Source organism: Maylandia zebra, linkage group LG6, assembly GCF_041146795.1.
Source record: "Maylandia zebra isolate NMK-2024a linkage group LG6, Mzebra_GT3a, whole genome shotgun sequence".
Lineage (NCBI taxonomy): Eukaryota > Metazoa > Chordata > Actinopteri > Cichliformes > Cichlidae > Maylandia > Maylandia zebra.
Window position 1 is genome coordinate 34541341 of NC_135172.1, and position 25500 is coordinate 34566840.

The 25500-nt window shown below is 40.1% G+C and overlaps 3 protein-coding genes across 5 annotated transcripts in view; 2 read left to right on the forward strand and 1 right to left on the reverse strand.

Annotated features, from left to right (window-relative positions):
- The window catches only part of LOC101478999 (GTPase IMAP family member 9), a 27201-nt gene extending 27166 nt beyond the window's left edge, over positions 1 to 35 (reverse strand). The window contains exon 1 of the mRNA XM_076885110.1: positions 26 to 35. The gene's annotated coding sequence lies outside the window, so the exon portion shown is untranslated. The remainder of the gene's footprint in view (positions 1 to 25) is intronic.
- mycbpap (mycbp associated protein) overlaps positions 1 to 10844 on the forward strand; it is a 14750-nt gene extending 3906 nt beyond the window's left edge. For 2 of the 3 annotated variants that reach the window (XM_076885107.1, XM_023154408.3), the window contains exons 9-18: positions 1412 to 1506; positions 3073 to 3172; positions 3660 to 3852; positions 3975 to 4162; positions 4286 to 4435; positions 7198 to 7296; positions 7454 to 7593; positions 7732 to 7894; positions 10098 to 10280; positions 10637 to 10844. In XM_076885107.1, the coding sequence (XP_076741222.1) occupies positions 1412 to 1506; positions 3073 to 3172; positions 3660 to 3852; positions 3975 to 4162; positions 4286 to 4435; positions 7198 to 7296; positions 7454 to 7593; positions 7732 to 7894; positions 10098 to 10280; positions 10637 to 10726 (1401 nt within the window). In that variant the 3' untranslated portion in view covers positions 10727 to 10844. The remainder of the gene's footprint in view (positions 1 to 1411; positions 1507 to 3072; positions 3173 to 3659; positions 3853 to 3974; positions 4163 to 4285; positions 4436 to 7197; positions 7297 to 7453; positions 7594 to 7731; positions 7895 to 10097; positions 10281 to 10636) is intronic. The other variant, XM_076885108.1, reaches the window with a different exon arrangement.
- Positions 10845 to 11063: 219 nt separating this feature from the next.
- On the forward strand, positions 11064 to 24861 carry epn3b (epsin 3b). The gene is made up of 12 exons (XM_012917963.3): positions 11064 to 11363; positions 15772 to 16006; positions 16178 to 16336; positions 16562 to 16645; positions 16785 to 17082; positions 17413 to 17531; positions 18804 to 18890; positions 21376 to 21499; positions 21599 to 21769; positions 22158 to 22253; positions 22676 to 22969; positions 23059 to 24861. Exons 2-12 carry the CDS (start codon positions 15938 to 15940, stop codon positions 23349 to 23351), a joined length of 1794 nt encoding a protein of 597 aa, XP_012773417.2. The 5' UTR covers positions 11064 to 11363; positions 15772 to 15937; the 3' UTR covers positions 23352 to 24861.
- Positions 24862 to 25500: the final 639 nt, after the last annotated feature.

Sequence of the window (25500 nt, forward strand, 5' to 3'; positions counted from 1 at the left end):
AACCACAATCCAAGTCACAGTAAACACTGTGCAAGAAAAAGCTGAAAAGTTGGACTTGGACAGTAATATCACTATGCGCTGTGTAGGAAACTAATTTGATATGCATAGTACAGTTTATCATTGCATTTAGTTTTTTGGGTTTTTTTGTAAGAAAGCTTCATTATTGAACAACTCTATCCTCAGAAAAGCTGCTCACTCCCTCAGGACACTCTGTCTCAAGCAGGTGCTGCTAGCTCATCATAATCAGTCTCTATCTTCACAAACAGCTTGTGAACATCCAGCATTGGGCACACTGTCCTTGGTTTTCTGAACAAGGAACAAACTGCAGTATGTGGACGAGGCTCACAAGCACATGTACTCATACATCCACTCAAATCCACATAAGCCTGCAGCTTCGAGGGCATAAGCACACCTACACGCAAAAACTGTTCTCATATTGCAAATATACAGTGAAACATTTTATTGAAGTATATATTCAGTGCACTCGTGTAATAAGATTAATTAAGCTGGGTGGCCCTTCCATAAACCCTAACAGTTGTTCACATATATGCAAACACAGAAATGGTACGATTATGAAATCTGAAGCGTGTCCTGTCATAGGGTAGAACTATTGAGACCTGTGAACTAACAGAACCCAAGAAAAGGGACTGAACATGCCTTACCTCTCTCTCTGCATTATAATTACTTCATCAGTGCAGGCTGGAGGTTCTGGGGTAAACACCTAAATAAAAATGTGCTTCTCGTCACAGCCAGTTCCCATTTAATCTTATTAGCTTAAAGTAGCAGGTGCTCAATATTGGAAGGTTTATTCAAATGACATCTTTTTAATTATTTATTTATTTATTGATGGTCTCAGCTGGTACATTCCCCCTATGTTTTATTGTCCTCCCCCATCTTTCGCACGCACACCAATTGTGCAACGATACAATTAGAGAAAATGGTTGCACTGTGTTCTGTCAGGCTGGTGGCTAATGTGATGCTCAGGTGATTTAGGGTCTGGAGTACCTTGTGGCAAACAGAAACGGCTTGTTCTGATAGCATGAAAAAAATCGAGATGTGGGTAAGAGAGTGAAAGAAATGCCAAGCCTATGGAAAAAAATTAACCAGGATGAAATTTTTGTTTGTCCTCTGCCCTTTCTGTGTGGGTCAGAAAGACCAATAGCAAAATAATTATATATCCTCTAGTATGGTCAATGACAACATACATTGTGCTCCACAAAACCTGATATTCTAAAGCTGAAGGGTTTGTCACCACCTGACTGTCACCTCTCTGCCTGACATGACATAATTGGCCATATCTGTTGGAGTGAAACGAACTTAGGGTGTCAGTAACAAGAACCAGAACGTTAGTTATCGTACATAATTAACCCCTACCTTCCAAACCACTCTGTTGTCTATCTGTCTATTACAGGACATCAGTGAACTGGTAGTGATTGGCTCTGGCAAACCATCCTACAGTCCTTCAATAGAGAACAAAGAAGAAGAGATGGAGAGCAAGCAGAACCTGTAAGAAATAACTGCTTTTTGCTGCTTGATGATTAATTAAATGTTTTCCATACTTAGAAAAAGGCCAGATTTTTCTACTGTTAATATCAAAATTAGGCAAAATGCTATCCCTATTTGCAGAGTGCTAAGAGTTCATTGTGTCTAAAATGTAATTGAGTCACTGTTAAATGAAGTGTTAACCCTTGATGTAAATAATGGAACCACTTCATTATTAGAACCTTCATTACAACCATGGTTGGTTCTTGGATAGTTGATATCAGCCTGGGTATTGTTATTGTCACAGTGTTGCAGAAAAGCAATAATACAGTATTGTAACATGACTCATTTGTCCAGAGTGTATTGAAGTTACATAACATGTATTACAAACACACATTGTGTAATTGGCTTTTCAATACTGTATGTTGTCAGATTTGTTTTGCTGCAAAGCATTTCATGATTGAGAAGAAGAGTATGAATGTGGCTTCTTAGGGAATGACCCCTATAGTTTACACGGGGAACGACTCAAGCACTGAGAGTATATCCTTTCATAAGCTGCCCACTGAAGGTCAGGGCTGTGTTGGTGAAGGTGCATCACATTATTTGAAGTTATTAAGAAACCCAACTCAGTTGGTGTCAGCCACACTACATTTACACAGAACAGTTGTCAGAAATATGTAATTATGTTGTATATTGTTTTCAGTTTTTGGTTGTGATGCAATTTCCTGTTTGCTAGCTGGACAAAAAAGAAAAGGTCATGTTCTTTAGATCCTTGGCTGTTGATCCACAGCTCTCCACTCACTAGAACCTAGGACCAGGTGACATATCGTGCACAGATATGCACAAAAATGAAGTAAAGTGTTTATGAAATGAGAATCTGTTGTGAGAGTATGCATAGCTAATTCATACATCAGACTATGTATCCACACAGTTTTTAGTCAGTCTTCATAATGTGAAGTGAGGTGACTATTAAGGCAAGACAGAACTGAACATAAAACAGTATTTCACAAAGGTTGTATTTTGTATCATCTCTATTTTATATTCTCTATTTTATATTTACGAGTTCACAAATATTAAGAAGTAAATTGTATAATTTAAAAAAACTGCCCTCTAAATAATTTAGTGTACTAAATTTTATGAGGCCTTTATGATTGATTATAATTATGTAATTATTGCTGGATTAAATAGCTCCCCCATGCCTCCTTTCATTATGTGAACAGAAGAGCCTTTTTTGCATCTCGCTTCTGATCCAACCATTCTTTTCTTTTCTTTTCTTTTTTTAATCTCTGCCAGCGTCTTTTACAAAATTACAGTGTTTATAACATCTGCTACAGTTCCCATTTTGTCAAAGTGTAATTCTTTTTTGCTGTCTAAAAATAATTCAAACAGAGATTTTACAGTATAGCCAAACAATGTAAGGAGGAAATATCTTCACCTTTTAATGGCTAATGGTGGGACTGAATATCAAGTGTATATGCACATACATGCTGGTCTGGAATTAAGTTGTCGTCAAACAAAATATTTTTTAGCAATAACTGACTTACATTAAATGTAGTCTTAGTTATTCTGCTTTGTGATTGTCTCCTACAGTGATCCACTGGCACAGCATGAAGATGTTCACTTAGATGTGCCTACCTTGAGATTCTGTGGTCAGGTTGCTACCTGGACTGGAAACTCTCTCTCAAAGCAGGTACAGAATGAATTCCTTACCTTAGAGAGAGCAAGAGAGAGGAACAGGTGCTTATTCAGTTTTTTCTGAAAAGTCTGTATATTGTATTGATAAATTCACCAGAATAGGCCACTTTTCTTGCTTTTCCAAATACTGATAGGATGGAAACAGTTTATGTAGAGTACTTGCGTTAAGGGTCTTGTAGTCCTCCCTATACAGTTAGACTTTAATGAGAAAAACAGCAGTTTTGTTGACAATTGTCCCTTAATAACCACTTTTTTATATAGGTTGTTACATGAGTTTTGACTTTTAAAAACCATGTTTAATTAATAATGCAGTTTGTATGATAATGCATGGGCTGCAGGCGACTTTGGTCTGATTGTATCTTCAGCACACAAATAACACATGCACAGGTATATAAAAACACGCAATGTAATGACATATTCTGTTTGGTACCTTTGACAATTAACACTTAATTGCTTTTCTTTCTCCAATGCTCACTTATCAGGGAGAAGTAGGAATTAGTGCTACAATATTCTTTGAAGCCCTGACTGGAGAAATAGTCACATCCCACCTGGACCTACATAATGAGGGCAGCACCGTCATCTTCTACAGCTGGCAGCAGCTTCCCAAGCCATACAATTTTCCTAATCTCCGTTTGCAAACACAGAAAGTGCACTTCTACTTTAATGCCTCCTCTGGTAACCACACAAACATGATCCGAACACCTGCCGCCAACATTTGTACGTCATACACCGCTTGTCTATTGACCCATCACTCAACCGAGCTTTCTGTTTTCCCTGTTGCTTTCTGTTCCCTGTAGGTGTCATTCTTCCAGGTGAGACCCAGCGAGTGGAGTTTCTATTTAAGTCAGAGAAGCCAGTCATCAAAACAGAAATTTGGCAGCTCAGCACCCATCCTGTGCTGCTGCAAGGAGCCTCCATGCAAGTTGTCTTAAGGGGAATATCTCTGTACCAAGACAGAACTGCAGATGAGAGGCTTTTCATAGAGGTAGTTTTACTATTCAGCTGAGTCCACGAGAGTGAGATAAAAACACAAATAAAGAGATAGCACTGGTATTTCTCTTAACACAAATAATCTTTCCTCTTTTTTCTGTTTTTGTTTGTGGACAAGCAGACAAAACTGGAAAAGGTAGTTCGGGAAAAGATCTGCCGATCGATTGTCTATGAGGTGCTCTACCAGGTCCACAGTCCAGAAAGACCAAGCTCACCCGCAGAGCTCTACATCACCACAGAGCAACTATTTCTGAGCAGAAACCCAAAGGTGGAACATATGCACAGAAAGAAGCTATATTTTTAGTGTATCTCAGTTAAACTTTTTTTAATTACCGGTATATATATTTTTTTAGTTCAAATCAATATTAGGACCGCAGCATAGGCCATAGAGAGTAGATGACTTTGACATTTTTAACTCTTTCCTTTTTTTGATAAGTAGTGTGAAACACATTGCTCATTGTGCAGCAGGGTGTAGCACTAATGCATGACACATTTTTCTTTTAGAGTGTTTTTGTTCATATTGATTTCAGTCTCAATCTTAGTCACGCCACCTGATTCAGTGTGAGCTGACCTGCTAATGTGTTCTTCTATTTGAAAATTCACTGTGTGTGCAACAGTATGATTAGCTTGTTATGACTTCCCCTCCTCATCCTATATTCTGTCTTTGTCCCTATTCATTCAGCACCAAGTAATTGCATTATTTATGGAAGGTCATTAACTAATAATATATCATAACCACTAATATATAGAACCAGCCACTGTTGCCTCTGTACTATGCAATATGGTTTGTCTTCCCCGAGCACTACAATAGAAACCAAGCTTTAACTGGGCTAATTAGGAGGCTGATTAGACTACTTTCCAGCAAATATAGAGCATGATGGCCTCCTAAAATAATTATCAATGGACATGGGACATTATGTTTAATAACAGACAGTAAGTTGTAAGCAGTCATTTGGATAAAAATGTTTACTTTTAAAGATTATTCTAATTTGAAATATTAGAAGACTTTTCTCATTAAGTCATGTCAGTTATTACCAGATGGTGATTGTTCTTCTTAGGGCCTTTCACATGGCCATGTTTTATATTGATCTCTTTCCTTTGCCATAAGAATAAATAAAAATGATGACATCCATCATTTTTAAGGGTGACTGTTGATGGTGATAACCTTCAGGTTTTGTGGCAGTAATTTCTTTTGTGTGCACAGGCGCATACAACCTCACATTTGATTTGATTTGATTTTATTGATTAGCATTCAAATATCTCAGTGAAGACAGAACAAAGATCTACCACAAAGCAAGAAAGCATGAGACAAGGCTAATCAAAAGGTATTGGCTGAAGCATTTGCTTATTACGCCAACCCTTTTAACAAAAGATCTTTTTGCATGCAGCTCCTGTACACAGGGCTCGAAGCAAATAATAAAACAAAGCAAAAACAAAACAAACAAACAAACAAAAAAACAAAAAAAAACTTTCCACCTTAGATAAGTAACTACATCAAAGCAAAAGAATCAAGAGTTTTTTGGGTTTGTTTTTTTTTTTTTTTTTTGAAAATGAACTACACCTTTTTAAATCACTGTCATAACTATTCCACAGGTTAACTCCTCTAAAAGAAACACATCTCTGCTTTATATTTGTCCTTATCTTGTTTTTTTTAAAGAAATCTGTTCCCCTTAAGTCATATTGACTCTCTCTGACTTTGAACAGCTTCTGAGTACTGGGGCAAAGCAAGTTATTTTGTGCTTTATACATTATCTGTGCCATTTTATATTCAACTAAATCATAACATTTCAGGGTATTCAGATTAATAAACAAAATGTTAGTTGGTTCTATATAGTTTGATTGGTTTATAATTCTTATAGCTCTTTTTTGTAACTTGAAAATAGGAAGAGTGTTCGTTTTATATGCATTACCCCATATCTCCAGACAGTAAGTCATATATGGAACAGAGTACAATAAAGTGTGTATGATGATTTTTTGTTCAGGACATGCTTTGTTTTATAGAGAATAGCAATGGTTTTTGACATTTTTGTTTTCACATGGTTTATATGAGACTTCCAACTCAGCTTATCATCAATTATCACTCCAAGAAATTTATTTTCGTACACTCTTTCAATTTCAATTCCATTAACCCTTATTTTAGATACATTTTTAATTTGTCTAGTGCCAAAAATAATCAATTTTGTTTTCTTTATATTTAATGATAACTTATTTACATCAAACCAGTTTTTTAATATATTTAACTCCTTTTCCGCTGTAGTCAGAAGCTGTTCTAGGTTTTTACCTGAGCAGTACAGAGTGGTATCGTCAGCAAACAATACACATTTTAACAGTTTGGAAATGCTACATATGTCATTTATATATAATATAAATAATTTAGGGCCCAGCACAGAGCCCTGAGGAACACCACAAGTTACCTTCAACTGCTTAGATTTTACATTATTGAATTCGACATATTGATATCTTTCATCCAGGTAACTTTTCATCCACTTGTATGCTAACCCTCTTATGCCATATCTCTCTAGTTTATTCATTAATATAGAATGATCAATTGTATCAAACGCCTTTTTTAAGTCTATAAAAACACCAACAGTATATTCCTTATTATCTATAGCATTAGATATCCCTTCAACAAGTTCCATCACTGCCATCGAAGTGGACCTTTTCACTCTAAAGCCATATCAGTTATCACTTAGGAGATTATGCTTCTCAATATATTTATCAAGTCTATTAACAAATAACTTTTCTAAAATTTTTGAGAACTGTGGGAGTAGTGATATTGGCCTATAATTGGTAAACTGACATCTCTCTCCGTTTTTATGGATTGGAATAACTTTTGCTATTTTCATTTGTGAGGGAAACACACCAGTTCGAAAGGACAGATTACAAATGTATGCAAAAGGTTGCACTATATATTCTATAATACTTTTAACTAATATCATGTCAATACCAAAACAGTCAGTGGACTTTTTATTTTTAAATGTCTTCACACATAAACTGCTTCAGACTGGTGAACACGTTCTATGGTTTTAGTTGCAGTACCGGGATGAGCCAGTGGAGGGCCTGAAGGCACTGTGGCAAAAATTGGATCAAGGAAGCACCTGGGACTACTCTGTTGATACTCTCCGACAGGTATACACATTTATCTAGTAGTGACATGAAACCTGACACTACAATGAAAAGCAGCAAATTTAGTCTTTTTTATAATATATATAGGTGAGATTTCATATGGTGTTGATGATAAAGGACATCATATTAGTGTGTTTGTTTTTCTTACCACATATTTAAGGCTGTGTTGTCTCTACCTGATGAAGAGTCATCCCAGGACTCCCTCACAAGAGAAGAGGGCCTGGCCCAACTCAACTCTCTGTATTTGCAGCTTTCTGAACCTTCTGGACTGAAACATCCCCTAACAGCTGGCACCTTAGGGTGAATTCCTTAACTTCTGAGTAGTAATGTAGGACTAGTTTCTTAATGTGTTTCTCTGTTGTACACATACCAATGTTCTGTACTCTGCCTCTGTGCAACAACCCTTCAGCTTATATTGGTGTGTGGTGCCACCTGCAGGCGGCAGCTGTGGAGAAAACTGCTGGACAGAATGACTGCTGAGGCCATGTGGCTGCAGAACCTGCTGGGCCTTCCAGAGAAAGAAGCATGGACTGATAAAGAGGATAAACTTATAATCACTGATGCTGGGGAAATACAAGCACTTTGGCAGGACCACAGACATGTATATATTTCTTTTGGTTTTGCATACTAGTGTGCCATTAAGCATAGATTTCACTAACTTTTATATCAAGAGTGATATAAAGGTCAGTGAAGCTGCTATTGAGGAAACTAATGGAGCGAGATCCAAATTTAAAAAAGACAAGATACCAACAACTAACAAAAAAGTAGAGGTGAGAAAAAATTGTATTTCAGCAGGAGAATGCAAAAGTTAGAGGTATCGTGCAGGAGTGCGTGTGTGTGTGTGTGTGTGTGTGTGTGTGTGTGTGTGTGTGTGTGTGTGTGTGTGTGTGTGTGTGTGTGTGTGTGTGTGTGTGTGTGTGTGTGTGTGGCTGAATGACCTTCATTCAAAGGTTTTTGTTTGGGATCATGAATAAAGTGTCATTTTGTAAGATATGACACATTACTTGAGCTGATACAAACATGAGTCACCTTCACCACTTCAGGCGAGCTGTCAGCTCTTCATTCATTCATCAGTCATTCAACAGATGCCTGTTTTGTTGTTACTACTGACTGCTTGTTGTCAGTAATACAGACACCTGCAGTTTTCTGTTCTATAGGGTAATTTCCTAAAATACTTTTTTATATGTGTCATAGTATGTGTGTTTGGTTTACAGTGCTTAATTTTAAGTAAGGAAAACATTTTAACCATTTCTATAGTTGCCTGCTGGAAGCATCTTTATGGTACATTCATTTGGTCTCCATCCACATTCTGTCTTACCACTAAAAAACTAGTAATACAGAATGTGAAATGGCTCTATTTAGTGTTTTGCTCCCTAGAGAGATTATTATAATGGATAAGCAAAACATGGTACTGGCCATTCGTGCTTTGGCAGATCGGTTAAGATATTCAGCAAAACTTTTATTCAGTACTAATTCTAATGCATTTGATAGTTTTTGTTGTTGTTGTTGTTATTTTTGCATCTATCCACAATGCATCCTACCTCATTATAATCAGTCTTATTCACAAATTATGAGCTTGAGTGATTGAGAAACTTGAATTGACTGTGTTGTTCAAGGATGATGAACTGCTGTGTCAGTTCTGGACTTGAACCTGTCACAGCTCTCCTCTAATGGTTCACCCCTCCATTTTCCTGCTTCAAAGATTTTCAAGTATTAGATTAGAAGCACGGCTTTGTCTGTGTGACTACATATTTTGCTGAGTGATTTTCTGCTCTGTATGACGGTTGAGTCATAGGTAAGGTGCAGCCTATTACTCGCAGGGTACCATGGTAACAGAACACTGTGTGAAAATGTGCACCTGCTCACCAACTGTGTGCCCAGGGTGTGAGTCCAAGCCATCTGTGGCAGCTATACATTAACTCAAAAAGCACAGGGCATCCAGTGTACAACATGACATGAAATAGGTGGTCGTTCTGAACTGGACAAGCCGTTTCAGCTCATTGCATGGCCTCATTTCCACAGGTCTGCAAAACAGAACACAGTGACTCTCGAGCCGTTTAAATCCTCTGTTAAAAGTACTTCAAAGACAACATGTCAGATTCTGCAATTCAGCAATTTGACTTAAATATATATATGAAAATGTACTGTCTTTTATTATGTCACTTTTTAATATATATGTACAATTCATAAAAGTAGGGCGTGGCTGTTTTTACTGCAGCATTCAGAAACAAAATAGATAAGTCACTGTGTTTGTCAAGTGTTTTCCCATTGTTGCTTCTTGTTTCATGTTGTCCTAGCATCCAGAATCTTCTACTGTCTGGTTTTGCCTTGCAGCACTTTCCATGACAAAGACTCCTGAATAAAATATGCATTTTCAGTTCAGCATAAGTGGAGCCTGCACGAACATCCCAATATATAGTGGATTGTATTTTTTAATTGTGTGCCACATGTATGTTTGTGGATGTAGAAACAGGATGAAGAGTATTCACTGACAATAGTTTGATGTCCCCAAACCCATCCAGAGATTTTCACGATAGAATTGTATTTGCTTTTAATACAGTGCTTCCTTGAAGAACATGCCCATGCAGTGCTGGTTTTAAGCCTTGTGCCTTGCGTGTAAAGAATTATTTTGATAGCTGCCTAGAGATATTATGATGCTTAGATAGGAAAATTCCTCGTAAGTTTATGTCCAGAAACATCACAGAAACAATTTTTAAATTCTTAAATTATTTGCTAACAATATTATTTCTCTGTAAGCAATACTGATATCTTTCACTCATTAATTTTAACTCTATCTTCCACAGGACACACAAAAGAAGGGGGAAAGAGAAAAGGAAACAGGAAAAGGGCATCAGGGAAAAACAACAAAGATAAAGGGAACTTTGGAAAACCAAGAAAATGAGTCAGGGAGCATCCTTCAACCGCCTCCTAAACAAACAAATGTAGTGAAGATGATGCCTGTTTACACGAGGCTTCTGCACAGCAAGGCACGTAATTTAATTGACTTCAAATACTCCACACTGATGTTTAAATTCAGTACTTGACAAGAGTTTCCATAGTTTGAGAAAATTACCATGATGACATCATCATATATCTGAGGCCAGGCTGGAACACTTTGGGAGTTTTAGACGGCATTACAAACTGCCTGTGTTTCTGAATAGTGGGGATTTCGATAGGTAGAGTCTGCTGAAAAGACTAAACTGTTGTGTGATTAAAAATTGTGTGAGTCTGCATTTTTAAGCACTCTTGAGTCATACCCAGGAAATGTAGTTAGAATTTATGCCATTGCTTTAATCTGTATGGTCTTCCTCATACCAAATATGTGTCTCTACCTATCTGACAGGTTTATGCTCTGATGGAGGATCTAGTGGACAACCTGTGTGACCTGATGGATGAGCTTAATATGGAAGATGTGAAAGACACGCATTATTAATAAGAAGTGAGAGGGGAGTCACAGCATTTTGGAGAATATTTGCAAGCATATATAATAAAACCTGTTACAGGATGTATGCTATATTTTGTTGTGGAATTAATAAACTTTATTCCTCTGACACAGTGGATTTGGAGCATTTTTATGTATGTATTGTATGTATTTACCTGCCTCATTCACTCTTTGTAACTCCCATCAGTGGATGATAGTAAGGTAACCTACCACTGAGTATGCAAACGAGGCGCCCCCGTCCCCGCCTCTTTTTTTACGCTCACCCACGTGACCGCTGTGTGTGCTATGCGTCCCTGGCCTTGCCGGTGCTGTATGAGTGTGTGGACGGGGCTGCCTGAAGTGAGAGAGACTGTGAGAGAGCCGTGTGCTGTGGCTTATCCTTGTCCTATGCGGATTTTACCACTGACTGTCAGGCCGAGCGGCTCGCATCATCTAGGGCAGGCCCCCCGTTCAGACACCCCCTTTCAAAGATTCCTCAAAACGCGCACCGCTGGAGGATAATTGTGGTTGCCCTGCTTAGTCAGTTTTATTTCGGGGGAATATTATCGACGCTGAGGACTTGGGAGAGGAGAAAAGCGGAGAGGCGAGGATGCTCAGTGGGCAAGGCGAGAGATGAGCAGTGGGCATGGTAAGCTGCATGCTGTAGGGTTGATGATGGAGAGGGATATAGTTTCCCGAGGTTCTTGGAAAATTACTTTCCTCTTAAGTGAGTCCAAAAATTAATGCTATATGTAGTGCTATATATAATGTTGCGTTTCTGATGGAAGACAACTCCAGCAGCAGTTGGCTTTCCTCAGGAAGCTGCCTCACATGGCAGCCCGCACAGGGTTTCCACCGCAAGAGGGGGTGTGTTTGAGAGAGTGTGTGTGTGTTTGAGAGTGTGTGTGTGTGTGTGTGTGGGTGGGGGGGGGGGCATCATGCAGACCAACCACGGGCCCCTTGTCCCCTCTCCTTTGCCCCCTGAAAAAAAATGTTGATTGCAGTGCTCGGGACTTTTCTGGGGGAAATGATGCCCGTTTCCGCTTACATTAATCTGAAGCTGTCTTTATCCCTAATCCACGCGATCATGCTTAATCTGACCTCCAATCTCAGCCTTGCTTTAAGGAGTTTTCGCCGTTTATTCCCAAACCTTGGACTCTAATATTCAGCTAGAAAAACACAGACGTTTTCACCTGTTTCAACAGCACGCATGCGCATCTACAGACGTGGCCGACGGAGTGACGTTCGTGTCTGAGCAATTTGACGCGTCAGATGGTCAAAGTTAATCACCCTAACTTGATTTTCTTTCTCCACGGGATAATTGTTCATTTTAATTGACATTTTAAAAATCGCTGATACATGCAGCTCTCACCTCCAGGAGCTGAACATCACAAATTCACTTTATGATGTAATCAAGTGAATACTCTGGGTACTGGTTCCAATTAAATGACTGAGAGGCTCAGGGAACTTTTGTTTGAGTTGTACCTGCAGATAAGCCATTTGGATATCGTGTATACTCTATGGATATGGATCTAATAATGGACCAATAGCCAAACCTCCAAAGTGCTCTTATTCATAGATTGCCCCTGTGCTGAGACTTAATCAGATATGTGCATTAGAAGTGAGCTGTACAGACTTATCTGGGAAATACTAAACTATACAAACCCCCTGCTCTTTGAAAATTGGGATTCATATATAAATCAAATGGTGTATGTTATAGCAGAGTTAGAAATGGGTAAATGTATTTGTTAGACTCATGAAACCTCCTCTCACCCGGCTCATCCTTTTGTCCAGGATTCCTTCCACTTACATGCTCTGAGAATACACACAGAGATATAATATTACTTCCACAATGTGAAGTTTCTGCTCTCAAATCTCCAGATAAGTTGATTTAAAGAACTGTGGTCTAAAACATCTCATGTAAGTAGAAAGCACCAGACTGCAATAACCTGTGCTTGTTGGTGCATATGTGTGTTTGTGGATCTGAGCTGAAGATGATTGTGCAGAAAGATGATACTGGTAAAGTTGCTGAGCATCACTTTCTTCTTTGTGCCCTTCGTTCTCACTCACTCCCTCTCTTCCTCTTGCACGTCCCTCTCAGACTCATCATCCTCTCAGAGTTTTGCTCTCTGTGTCCCTGCTGTGTGCATCTCATGTCCTCTGTGCTTCTGCTGATGTTGATGTTATAAAAAATAGTTTTCCATCATAGTATTAGAAGAAAATTTGTGTGCTTTGTCTAGTATATATTACATTATAGTCACCCAAGGACACTGTACAGAGCAAATAAGACAGGCATAAAAACAGGAAATAAACACAATAATAAAAGAAAGTTTAAGAGCATGGAGAAGTTATATAGAGTATGCTATCTTGAACAGGTGGGTTTTGAGGGTGGACTTAAAAAGAGGAATTGAAGTGATGTTTCAGAGGTCAGAGGGTAGGGAATTCCAAAGTCGAGGGGCAAAGCGACTAAAAGCCCTGCCCCCCGTGGTAATAAGACGAGAGTAAGGAACAGAAAGGAAAAGAGAAGAGAAGGATCTGAGGCACCGGGATGGGATGGAGATCTGTACCAAATCAGAAAGGTATGTAGGGAAAGAGAATTGATAGCCTTAAATGTATAAAGGAGTATTTTAAAATTAATGTGAATTGTTTTTCTGAATTGCTTATTACCAGTGTTTATGGTAATATGGTTCTGGTAAGTTTTTATGTAACTTTTATGTCAGAAGATGCATTTCGGTTAAATCTATAACCTCTTTTATGAGAGTGACCAGGCCAAAATATAGATAGCAGCACAATTAACAGGGTTGATGACATTGCAGTCATAGATAGAATAATTTATATAATATTCTAAATAAATTACAAAATTATGAAGCCTGAATATTAGTTATTAAATATTTGCCACAAGGGGGATAATAAACTCGGAGGCACGCACATCTGGCTATGTGTTCTGTGTTTTTTTGGCTGCTTTTATAAGACATTGTAAGGTGAAGACCCCGCTGTATTCAGGAGAAAACCCCAACAATCAGATGACCTCTATGAGCAAGCAGTTTGCAACAGTGGGAAGGAAAAAGTCCCTTTTCAGCAGAACCAGGCTCAGACAGGGGAAGTCCTCTGCTGTGACTGGTAGGAGGATGACGGCAAAGAAAAAAGTAAAAGTGAGCATAGTGAGACAGAACAAAATACAGAAAATACAGTAGAGACAAACATTTAATGACATGCCTCAGTAGTATGTAAACATAATAAAAGTGGTGAGTGTAGAAAAAGAGCTCAGTGCATCCACTGAAGTCCTACGGTAGTCAAAACCCATGGTTCCTGGTCACCTGATCAAGCCCTAGCTATAATCTTGGTCCAAAATGGTAAATGGCCTGTATTTGTATAGCGCTTTATAGACCCTAAAGCGCTTTACACAACTAGTCATCCACCCATTCACACACTGGTGATGGCAAGCTACATTGTAGCCACAGCCACCATGGGGCACACTGACAGAGGCGAGGCTGCCAGACACTGGCGCCACCAGGCCCTCTGACCACCACCAGTAGGCAACAGGTGAAGTGTCTTGCCCAAGGACACAACGACTGAGACTGTCCGAGCCGGGGCTCGAACCGCCAACCTTCTGATTACAAGGCGACCTCCCAACTCTTGAGCCACAAGCACCACTAATCAAAGTTTTAATTCTACTCTTAAAAACAGAGAGAGGCCTGAAACCTGAAGGTTCTGCCTCCTATCCTACTTTTAGAAACTGTAGGAACTACAAGTAGCCTACAGTCTGAAAGCATTGAGATAACATGATACTATGAGGTCTTTAAAATATGATGGGCTCTGATTTTTCAAGACTATAAAGGTTTCAAACCTTTAAAGTCTTGAATTTAAAAGAAGAAAATTATTGTGATGTATTTCAGACGTACACTATTGTAGTTTAGTCATCTGGCCTCATAGATACATATAGTTGGGTATCAACTACATAGGAATAAAAATGTATGTAGTGTTTGTCATTAGAGGGATTTTTTTAAAAGTATATTTTCTGTCATCTGACAATTTAGTGAGTTGAAGACAGATGAAAAGAGATTTAATTTGGGGGGGGGGGGGGGGGGGGTCACCCTAGCTCAGCTTTGGTTTAGTAGGTTAATTACGTTCTGTGTCAGTGGAAGCTTATAGTCGCTGGCAGAGGGAAATGTATCACAGGAACCCTTAATGATCAATTCCCCCATGTCCTTTGTGAAATACGAATTTGGAAGAGCAAATTGGGTTGCAAGTGTGTGTCTACGCGCACACAGACTGTGCACGGTGGCCTGAATAATATAAGCTACCAAGTAGCTTCATCAAACACCTGAGTGCCAGAGTTTTAGTATGACCTACTTCTCCATAACGGGGCACAAACTAGAAACCGCTCTGTCAGTCATTGTTTACATTGTCATTTCACTGTTCTCTAATTGACACAGACAACAAAGAAATTGCTTTTAAGTTAGCTTGTTGATTTAGTGGTGATGGTCAAGTTAGAGGGCAGCGTCAGTCTGTTGATGGTTTTCTTGATACATTATTGGTGATTTCTGATTGAGTCAGCACATATGAAACGGTGAAATCAATGACTATGGAAGTACACAAATGCAACAATAGCAGCAACTGCTCCACTAGCTTTACAAATGTCCAGCCACTGTGTACAACATATAAAACTGGATCTGGTCTGGAAATCACTCAAAGTCCTCATCTATCATCATGAAAGGTCCACTGAAGGTGTGGAGAGAAGCACACCACCAGGAGAGTGGGTAGCGCCACTATACACACAATACAGCAGGCATCAGTGACAACAAACAGAGCATTACATAAATTAGAGACAGCATCAAGGGAGGAGCTTGGCGGGTTGCAAAGCAGCTTGCATATGTGGAAAGGCAGCTAAAATAACAACATATTTGAGATTTGATGATTGGATGTGTACAAGCCCAAGACGAGGGCTGCATTATGTTTCTGCATCAACCAGGGCAGATCGAGAAAGACGTAAAAGTACTTCATAAAAGTCATACTGTTCATACTTTTTATATATCATCTTCATTTCTTTCTTACAGGGGCATCTTACAATTCCCGACAGAAAAGAGGAGCCTTCACTGGCATAGCTACCTCCCCACTCTTCCCCTCCTCCCATCCACATTTCCCTCTTCTCCCCCATTCTTAAACCGTTGACCGTTTGTTTATCGCCTTCTCTCCCTCCATATTTCCCCATCATCTGTCACCATGACAACCTCAGCCCTGCGCAGGCAGGTGAAGAATATTGTACACAACTATTCAGAAGCAGAGATCAAGGTATTGTATCAAATGTGCTATCTTCTTCGAGTGTCACTGTTTATTAGTCATATTAGATTAAAAACAAAAAGTCTGTGCTTCTTTCACTGCTGACCATCATACAGATAAGCACTTGAGATCTCTCAGACGTAAAACATAAATGGATGTTATTCCTGTGCTGCCAACGTGCAGGTTCGTGAGGCCACCTCAAACGATCCATGGGGGCCATCCTCGTCTCTCATGTCAGAGATTGCTGACTTAACCTTCAATGTGGTGGCGTTTGCTGAGGTCATGGGTATGGTGTGGAAGCGCCTCAATGACAGCGGCAAGAACTGGAGACATGTCTACAAGGTGATTTCATGAAAAGACATGAGTGTTGTTGTTTAATCTGACTTTGTAAACTGTAGCTTCTCTGTACTTGTTGGCCATCCACCGACACTCACTAGCTCCACTGAATAACAGTCATGCATCTTTAAATTTTGTTCTTCTGGATGAAAATGTCAGTTGTAATGTGCACAATATGTTGACTACAAAAAGTATTTGGGAATAAATGTGCTAATCGTGATTTGACTCCAGGCCCTGACACTGTTGGATTACTTGCTGAAGACAGGATCAGAAAGGGTGGCCCAGCAGTGCCGTGAGAATGCGTTCACTATTCAGGTATTGGAGTGCAACAAAAAGAGCTGATTGATCATTGTTTATTGATCACATCATGTTAACCACAACCCTGCGTCTGTTCAGCTAGCTAAATTTTATACTTAAAAAAAACTCACTGTGATGTCTTTTGTGTGTGGTTCAGACCCTGCGCGACTTTCAGTATGTGGATCGTGATGGCAGAGACCAGGGGGCCAACGTAAGGGAAAAAGCACGCCAACTGGTCTGCCTCCTTCGGGACGAGGAGCGGCTGCGCCAGGAGAGGAGTCAAGCCCTTAAGACCAAGGAGCGAATGGCTGGTGGAGGCAGTGGAGGGGGTGGAGGTGTTTATGGAGGTATACCCCCAGCGTATCACCCAGGCAGACGCACAAGTCAGCCCAGCATGGCTGTGCTATACGGGGAGGAATTCAGTCGCTCCAGAGGCTCTCCGTCTTCCTTTAACTGTGAGTATTGTGAGTAAACTGTGAGTAAACTTATCTGGAACACTAACCGCCTTCTATTGTATGATAGCAAGTTGCGAATAAATAGATCAAGAGTTAAAAATACACATTTAAATTCAGGATCATTGCCGCATCCCTAATTAAATGTTTTTTGCGCTGTCACCCAGCACTTTGGACAACCACATGGATTATCAATACTGCAGCGTAGGCCTGAAAATATTCAAATGAGCCCCATACTTTGTGTGCTTCTTGTCTTTCTGGAACATCATCATCCCCACATCAATCGTTTCTCCTAACTCGGTCTTATTCCATTCTCCCAAAATCCCTCTGCAGCCTCGTCCTCGTCTCCTCGAGCCGCTTCAGACCTGGAGCAGGCTCGACCTCAGACCAGTGGGGAAGAGGAGTTACAGCTCCAGCTGGCTTTAGCCATGAGCAGGGAGGAGAGTCAGAAGGTAAAACAACACACAACAATACACATACACACACACACGCACGGTATGATAATGTGGATGTCCTCAGGTGTAGCTCCTGTCCACATATACACACAAATAAGTCCTCTGTATTCAGTGCCTCTTGATGATTCCAGTAATGAAAATGAAAATATTGCAAACATTTTGAACATTCGCCCACCTTCAGCTAGCCCTTCCTTCCCCTGTTACCATAGAGACAGATGGAGACACAGAACTACAGACTGCTCAAAGCCTTAGCCTAACGGAGCATGTGCAGGTACACACAGAAACACACCTCAGAGCTTAAAGTAAGCAATTATTAAATATTGTGTGTCTTTTTGTGTATTTGACGACATGGCTCATATGCTTTTACTGAGATTTTCCTGGTATTTTTAAAATGTAACATTAATTTGATATTTCTTTTGTCATTTGCATTTTTTTAGTTATTCGTCTTTGTTCTAATGTATACATTTTCTTGGCCATTAAAGGTACAAACTGAGAGCATGATTTTCAGCTACATTAGCTAAGCACCTCCAGTCTCTTTGACTAGAGGCTGTCATTTGTGCTGTGCACCTGGTGCCAGTGAACCAACAGGCACAAACTTTACATTTTACATGACAGCTCCCTCATTTGGAGAATAAAGAAGAAGCACATTATCCAAAAATAAAACACTGAAAATTAAGTGGAACGTAATTGACTTGACAAGATGCGGGGAATGAAATTAATAAATGGCAAATTTAAAGGGAAAATAGAGTTAGGACGCATTACTGTGATGTAAATAAATATGGAAGCAAATTTAAACAGAAATACAATTAAGTTGCATTTTATAAATTGATTAACGCTTACATTTATTTTTTAACACTGTTTTTGCACATTTAGTGTATTTTGAGTCATTCATTCGTGCGTTTCTTTATTTTGAATTTTTGGCAGTTACAGTCCTGAATAATGGCGATCTCACTAACCCTCTTCTTCCTTTTCTCCAGCTTTTACCACCTGTCTCCTTATCAGGAGATATCATCTCATATGATTTTTCATACAAGTACTGCTTCAACTCTCATGTGTAATTTTGGAAGATTTTCTCTCTGCTTTGCGCTTACCCAGCTTCTGCTCTTTGTAAACTAAATATTTCAACAGTACAAAACAGCCACCAGTGCCGCGTTCGGTCTGCTGGGCCAAGCAGCAGAAAAGTGTTTAACCAATGCCAGTTTTTGTGTGCGGGTCTGCACTCATTGCCACGATGGTAATGCTGATGATGTCACAATACCGCCCCTGCAGGAGCAGCGCTGTCGCCAAGGAGACGAGTCACTGTTACAGAAGGCCCTGGATGAGAGCCGGAGAGAGAGCCAGTCAGAGACGCACGAGGTGAGTTCAAAAATGTGTCTGTATACAATGGATGCCATGTGTGTGGGTACATGCATGGAACATGAGTGTGAATTTGTATGAAAAGGTGGGCGGATGCATTTGTAGGTGGTTGCTGGCAGGCATTTGGAGAAAGAAGTTGAATATAGGCTGCAGACTACGAGGCAGGGATGGACAACAAGCCTAAAAATAAAATAAAATAAACAACAAAACAGCCTTATGATCGAGTGTTGAGAGAGAGACAATAGAAAGCTGAGAGAAGAGAAAGAGGTGCTTGCTGAATGATAATGACTCTGTCGTGTCTAACCTTGAGCTCAGCATGACATTTCCCTGAAAGCATACTTCTTATCTTGTAGCACATCAGCTCCTTTACTCATTGGCCTGTCAACAAGCCAATCAGAGTCAGCTGCAGTCTTATGTAAAGGTTCCCAAGCCTTGTAACTGGTCTAAAAGTAGGATAGGAGGCAGAACCTTCAGGTTTCAGGCCTCTCTCTGTTTTTAAGATTAGAATTAAAACTTTGATTAGGGGCGATCGTGGCTCAAGAGTTGGGAGTTCGCCTTGTAATCAGAAGGTTGGCGGTTCGAGCCCCGGCTTGGACAGTCTCAGTCGTTGTGTCCTTGGGCAAGACACTTCACCCATTACCTACTGGTGGTGGTCAGAGGGCCCGGTGGCACCAGTGTCCGGCAGCCTCACCTCTGTCAGTGCGCCCCAGGGTGGCTGTGGCTACAATGTAGCTTGCCATCACCAGTGTGTGTGTGTGAATGGGTGGATGACTGGTTGTGTAAAGCGCTTTAGGGACTAGTAAATGATCGAAATCACTGTTATGCCATCACATGAAAAATAGAGGGAAAAGGGGAGAAGTTAACCTCTAAATGGCTCTTTCACTGACAAAATCTTAAGATTTTGTGTTTAGCATAAAAGATACTAAATATAAGTATACTTTATTAGAAAAGTCAGTTTGTTTTAACTACCTCCTTAAAAAAATTTAAACTTACATAAGTTTTCTCTTAAGCCTGTTTTCAGTGTGATTGCACTGGGGCCCTGTCTGCACTTTGTGACCGATTATGTTGAACATTGAACTCTATTGAACAGATTCTCGTGAAAGCGGCCCTCTAGTGTCAAATTGGAATTTACAAAAAGCAAAACCCTTCTTTGTGTGGAGCAGAAATGTAAACACATAAACCTGACATTTCTTTCTGCTACCTTTCAATTTTCACATGCAACAATCTGATATGAACATATTTGAAATAATTAAAACTGAAAACTGGTAAAGCAAAACTAAGAGCAGTGAGAAAATAAGCTTGACTGACTTACAAAGTCAGGAATCATAGTTCAAGCAGTAGATCATATGTCGCCATATTTGTGTGAAATGGCAGTGATGACTTGTGTTTTTTATGCCATTTCAGTTTTTTAAATTAAAAACAAAGTAGGTGTTTGTTTCCATGTTCTAACTCACATTTCCTCTTAACATGGCATTACAATGCAGGTTCAGCCCAGTATGATATAGTTTTACCACATGGGCAGGGTCTGAAAGATAACATAGAAGCTTCATTTGATGCTTTTCTGTGAGCAGAAATAGAAATTTCTCTGTAGGTAGATATCTTCCTGTTTACTGTCCTGTAGGATTCTCTTCTGCAACTGCTGTGCTGCAGAGTGGTCTCTAAACAGTACAACCTGAGAAATTTATGAAACGATGACACCGTTTCTGAATGACCTCAAGCAATTTTCATTTCATTATATAATGTACGCTCATTACAACATACATAAAGCACAAACACCAGATGCAAGATGCAGATGCTGTGGTGGATCTTATTAATAAATTATACTCTACAGTAATAGCACAATGGACTGTGTAACGCAGAAGGGCGTCAGAAATTATCATAGCAATTGTAAATGTGTGTTTTCAGCAGCAGCAGCAGTGAAACATAACTGCAAAGAAACATTTTCAAGTGAGCTACAGTAAGCTCTTTATTGGTAAGGGAATAAACAGAGCAGCAGATTCAGTCTGACTTTAGGAAGTTGCCATTGTTCTGTGAATACCATGGATCTTTTCTTTTCATGAGTTAATACCAAAAAGCAGATCTGTGTTTGTCTTTTTTTGGAACACTGAATAGATTTCTCTTCCCAGAAAAAAACATTATATTTCAGTAGAGCTGAAAATTGCAACAGATCAATAACTCTTAACTGGAACACCAGCAAGTGCACATTTCTGTACTTTCAGTGTACAATAGTTTCTTACTCAGTTTGACTCTCAGATATTTACATAACACATTTTTACTCAGACAATTCATTTAACTTCATTTGAATACAAAGTGAAATCATTAGTGTTAATACAGTTGTCAGTGGATTTTACAGTCACACTGACTCTGTGAGTTCTCCGGCTGTCCTCAGTAGGATTGGGTGCTTTGAATGTTTCTCATTAACTTACACAAACCTGGAAACAAATAAGACAATGTTTGATCCTGAGATGTTTTCCTTTGCTTGTAGTCTGCCATGTTGGATCTAGTGGACATATTTGGATCCTCATCTGAGCCCCCTCTGCCACCTAGTGACCCTTGGAACTCTGCTAAGCCCACCAGTAACGTCTCTTCTGACCCGTGGGACTCTGTAGGTAGGTGGATCATCACAGACAAATCACATGAACATCAGTGTGATGCAAAAGTGCATTCAAAACAGCAGCTTCAAAGTGAATCTTTTCTCTCCCTAACAGCAGTCCACTCAAGCACTCCTGTGATTGGTAGCCCCTGGACAGCCCCTTCCTCCTCCAACAACACATCCAATCCTTGGGCTCCTTGTACCAACTCACGCACAGACCCATGGGAAGCAGCACCTGCTTCCTGCAGTCCTGTCAATCATGCGTGGGACAGCCCAAAAGATGGAGGTGCTTTCATTAGGACACACACACACACAGTCGTGTTTTCATATCTTTGTGGGGACATCTAATTGACATAATGCTTTCCCTAGCCGCTTACCCTAACCATCAAAAATGAACCCTAACCATAACCTAATTGTAACCCTGACACTAAAACCACATTTTCACTCTCACAAATGCCTTCAAACTCGTGGGGACGGGTTTTTGTCCCCATAAGGGCTGTTGGTCCCCACAAGTATAGTAACGTTCCAAGTTTTGGTCCCCACAAAGATATGTAAACCTAGTACACACACACACACACACACACACACACACACATATATATATATATTGATTGTTTTAATCCAAAAACATAAGCACTTCTGCTGTTTTCATTGCTTCTCATTTTTCCGTGCAGATGCTGATGGGACGGATCCATTCGCTGCACATGAAGAAGAGAAACCTAAACAGGAGATTCCCGCAGTGTCCTCACCTCAACCTGCAAGTCCCACAGGTACTATTGTACATAAAAGAGAGAACTGTGGGCTTTACTGTAAGATGAAATCATGACAGAAGCGACTTATATGGTGTACCACGGGTGGTTGTAGTAAGAATAACATCATGCAATATGATCTTTGTTATACCTGTGATACCTGTGATATTTTGTACTTTTAGAGGTACTATGGCTTGTCACTGGGGTGGTACCGTTCAAAGTAATGCCATGGCACTTTTTTCTGCTCTTGTAGTTTATTACCTACAAGAGATGGGTTTTGAACTTTTCGTGACAATTTTGTAGCTCTGAAAGTTTAAATCTCACAGAAACTCTTTGTTTTGTTTTTTTTGTTGTTGTTTTTTCATTTGTACAACATTTAACATTATGTAATATTATCGTTCATCAAAATCTAATTTTAAAATCCTTTTTTCTGCCTTGTGAAGATGCAGAGTTGTTTGGGACAAAACCAGAGTCTGACCCATTTTCTGGTCTAGACTCCAAGCAGGACCCATTTGGAACGGAGCCACCAGTGAAACCCCAGGTAAACGGACGAGATTCAGCCAGCCCGGAGATGTTTGACCTGTCACGGCTAGCACCCCCGCTCAGTGCCCCGGCTACACGTGTGTGTCGGACTCCAGAGGCTTTTCTGGGACCTACGGGGGCCTCGCTGGTGAATTTAGACACTCTGATACCCCCCAACCCCCCTACAAAGACGCACAATAACCCTTTCCTCTCAGGTAAAACACCATTTTAAATTTACATACAGAAATATTACTGTGATATTGTTAGTTTTAAGTTTTTCAGTGGCACAATTTTGTCTTCACAGGTCTGAGCGCACCATCTCCTAACAACCCATTTCACTGCGACCAGCCTCGCCTCACCCTCAACCAAATGCGACCGTCCTCCACGTCCCCACTGCCCCCCCACATGCTGTCCTACAGCCCGTCGCTGCCCCTTCCACTGCTCCACCAGCCTCCCATCCTCCCCTCTTCTTTCACCCAACCTCCTGCTGGACTCCTGGACCTTCCCTCTAACCTCCCACAGCCCCTGCTTCCCCTTTCTCCACGACCAGCACCCCGCACTCAGTCACAAACACACAGTCACAACCCTTTCCTCTGAGACTCTAACATCTTGCAAGCTCTGGTCTGCAGAGAGAGACAGAACTGACTCTTTTTGGGTTAATCTATGCTAACTGCAATGAGACTAGTTTAAGCGAGCCTGAACTGGGTCCTGGTCTGATGTCATTGTGCACACTTGAAGTAGACTCGAATGGGATGTATTTGTGTCTGTGTAAGGACACAACAGCTGCTACTTAACCTGAACTCTTGAAGAAAAGCTCGCTCACGCACACACACACCTATACATGCACTCAGGCGCACTTTAGGGTGCACAGACACAACAAACATGTACACTGCACCAAACTAACAGGGTGTATCTCAACAGTCCCTCTAATGCCTTTTCCCCATCAAAAGAGACAACTCCAAGTATCTTTTCAATCCTGAACTTTTCCTTTAAAAGCCTGGGATGAAGCCACACTCTTTGATTGTCTACGAAGCTTCACCAGGATCCTTACCGCTGCTGCTTCACCGACAAAAGCATGAATGCCTTCCCCACCCAGGATTCCAAACTACGCTACTCTCTTGAGCACCTGAGATGAGCTCTTCAAATAGATCCTATTTTTTCAACAAGTTGACATCTAGAGCTTTCTGTCACTTGAGAAAGTCCAAAAGTGTGGTACTGTAAGATTTAAGAAAGCATAGACAAGAACTAATCAATTCCCTCCCACCTTTACATTATAATATATATTTTGCATTGCCTTGCTGCCTTGCAATCTCAATAGCATCTGATCCTAAGTTAGCTTGGTTATTTATCTTTCAAGATAAGAAGCCTCAACATGATCCTGATGGATTCAAAACTGGACTAGCCTAGCCTAAGTTCAATTGTACAATCTGGCACTAAAGTGATCACTTCTTTAACCCCCCCCCCCCGTGCCTGTCTCTACATCTTACCCACCATGCATTCTTAACCAGTGCATGCTAGCACTAGTTAGGGGAGGGGTGTACAACTAATTTCCCCCACAGGCAACATGAGAAACTGAGACTGTTTGGAGGAATGTACCGATAAGCCAAACTCAGTTCTGCTGGGAAATAATGTCAACTCTGTATATGCTTATGGGGCGCAGCCCTTCACAACAGTCCCGATTACTCATGTGGCCCTTTGGGAAAATGAATTGGCCACCCTGAATTAGGAGGACCTCAGGGAGACTGCCCCTCTTTCAATGCGATTCAACCTCACTAAATAGAAAAGTATTTGACTTTAAAAATAAACAGGAGAATAGGTGATTTTATTTTTTTCTGATTAAAAAACGATGGGAGGATGAGAATATATACAAGGAAGCAAGGAGATGTGGCAGAACAGATCTAAATGAAGTTATTACAGATTATAGAACAATTCATTGAGCTGTAGCTCCTCTTCTCCTCTGCTCCTTGTTCATGTCAGTGTTAGGAACAAGAGAATCTGAGATGAATAAGAGATGTTTGGTCATTACTGCACTGAACCTGGACTTGAATGTGAAATGCCTGCCTATAAATACACACAGGCTTAGTACATATGTATTTAACAGAATGATAATGCTGTATTATTAACTATTATACCAATAAATTGATGGTGTTTGCATTATAATTTCTGAAGTATTGTCTTTTTTTTTGTATAACCCCTTTTTTGAACTATGACCACTAGATGGCAGTGCTGTGTAAGACGGTTTTAATGCCCTGCATGTTTTGCAGCAATGCAGTCTGGGCAACATCACCCCTGGGATATAAGACAGATAGGGTTACTTGTCTGGTAGTCAGCACACTTGAAGTTCCAAGAAGCAGTTCAAACATTTCACGGTAATCACCGTGTTGATTGTTGCACCATAGCAGCTGATCTCTAGCCATGTGCAAACAAGCTTTTAATCCAACCAAACATCTTACTTGTTGCACATAAATTTATGTAAGGAACTGATTAACTCTATTAATCATCTAGCTTTCAGAAGATGTTTGCAAAGATCTTTTCATATGTACAATTTAATCTACACATGCATCAAGAAGAAACTGTAAAGAAATCGATTCCTCACACTGTAGTTTGTTAACATTTTTAAAACAAGACATCAGAACCCTGAAAATTAGACTTTTAGTGTCACAGGCAGGTCTTTGGACTGCCTTTGCTCGGAGAAAAATCTGAGGGGTGTTATGAAATGAGAGGGAAAGTTATATTTCCATATTAA

What these genes read in the sequence shown, in the direction of transcription:
- epn3b (XM_012917963.3), top strand. Translation starts at nt 15,938, where the DNA reads ATGACAACCTCAGCCCTGCGCAGGCAGGTGAAGAATATTGTACACAAC. An exon ending in GCAGGGAGGAGAGTCAGAAG is followed by an intron (nt 17,532 to 18,803) that starts GTAAAACAACAC and finishes CCGCCCCTGCAG; the next exon opens with GAGCAGCGCTGTCGCCAAGG. An exon ending in GGACAGCCCAAAAGATGGAG is followed by an intron (nt 21,770 to 22,157) that starts GTGCTTTCATTA and finishes TTTTCCGTGCAG; the next exon opens with ATGCTGATGGGACGGATCCA.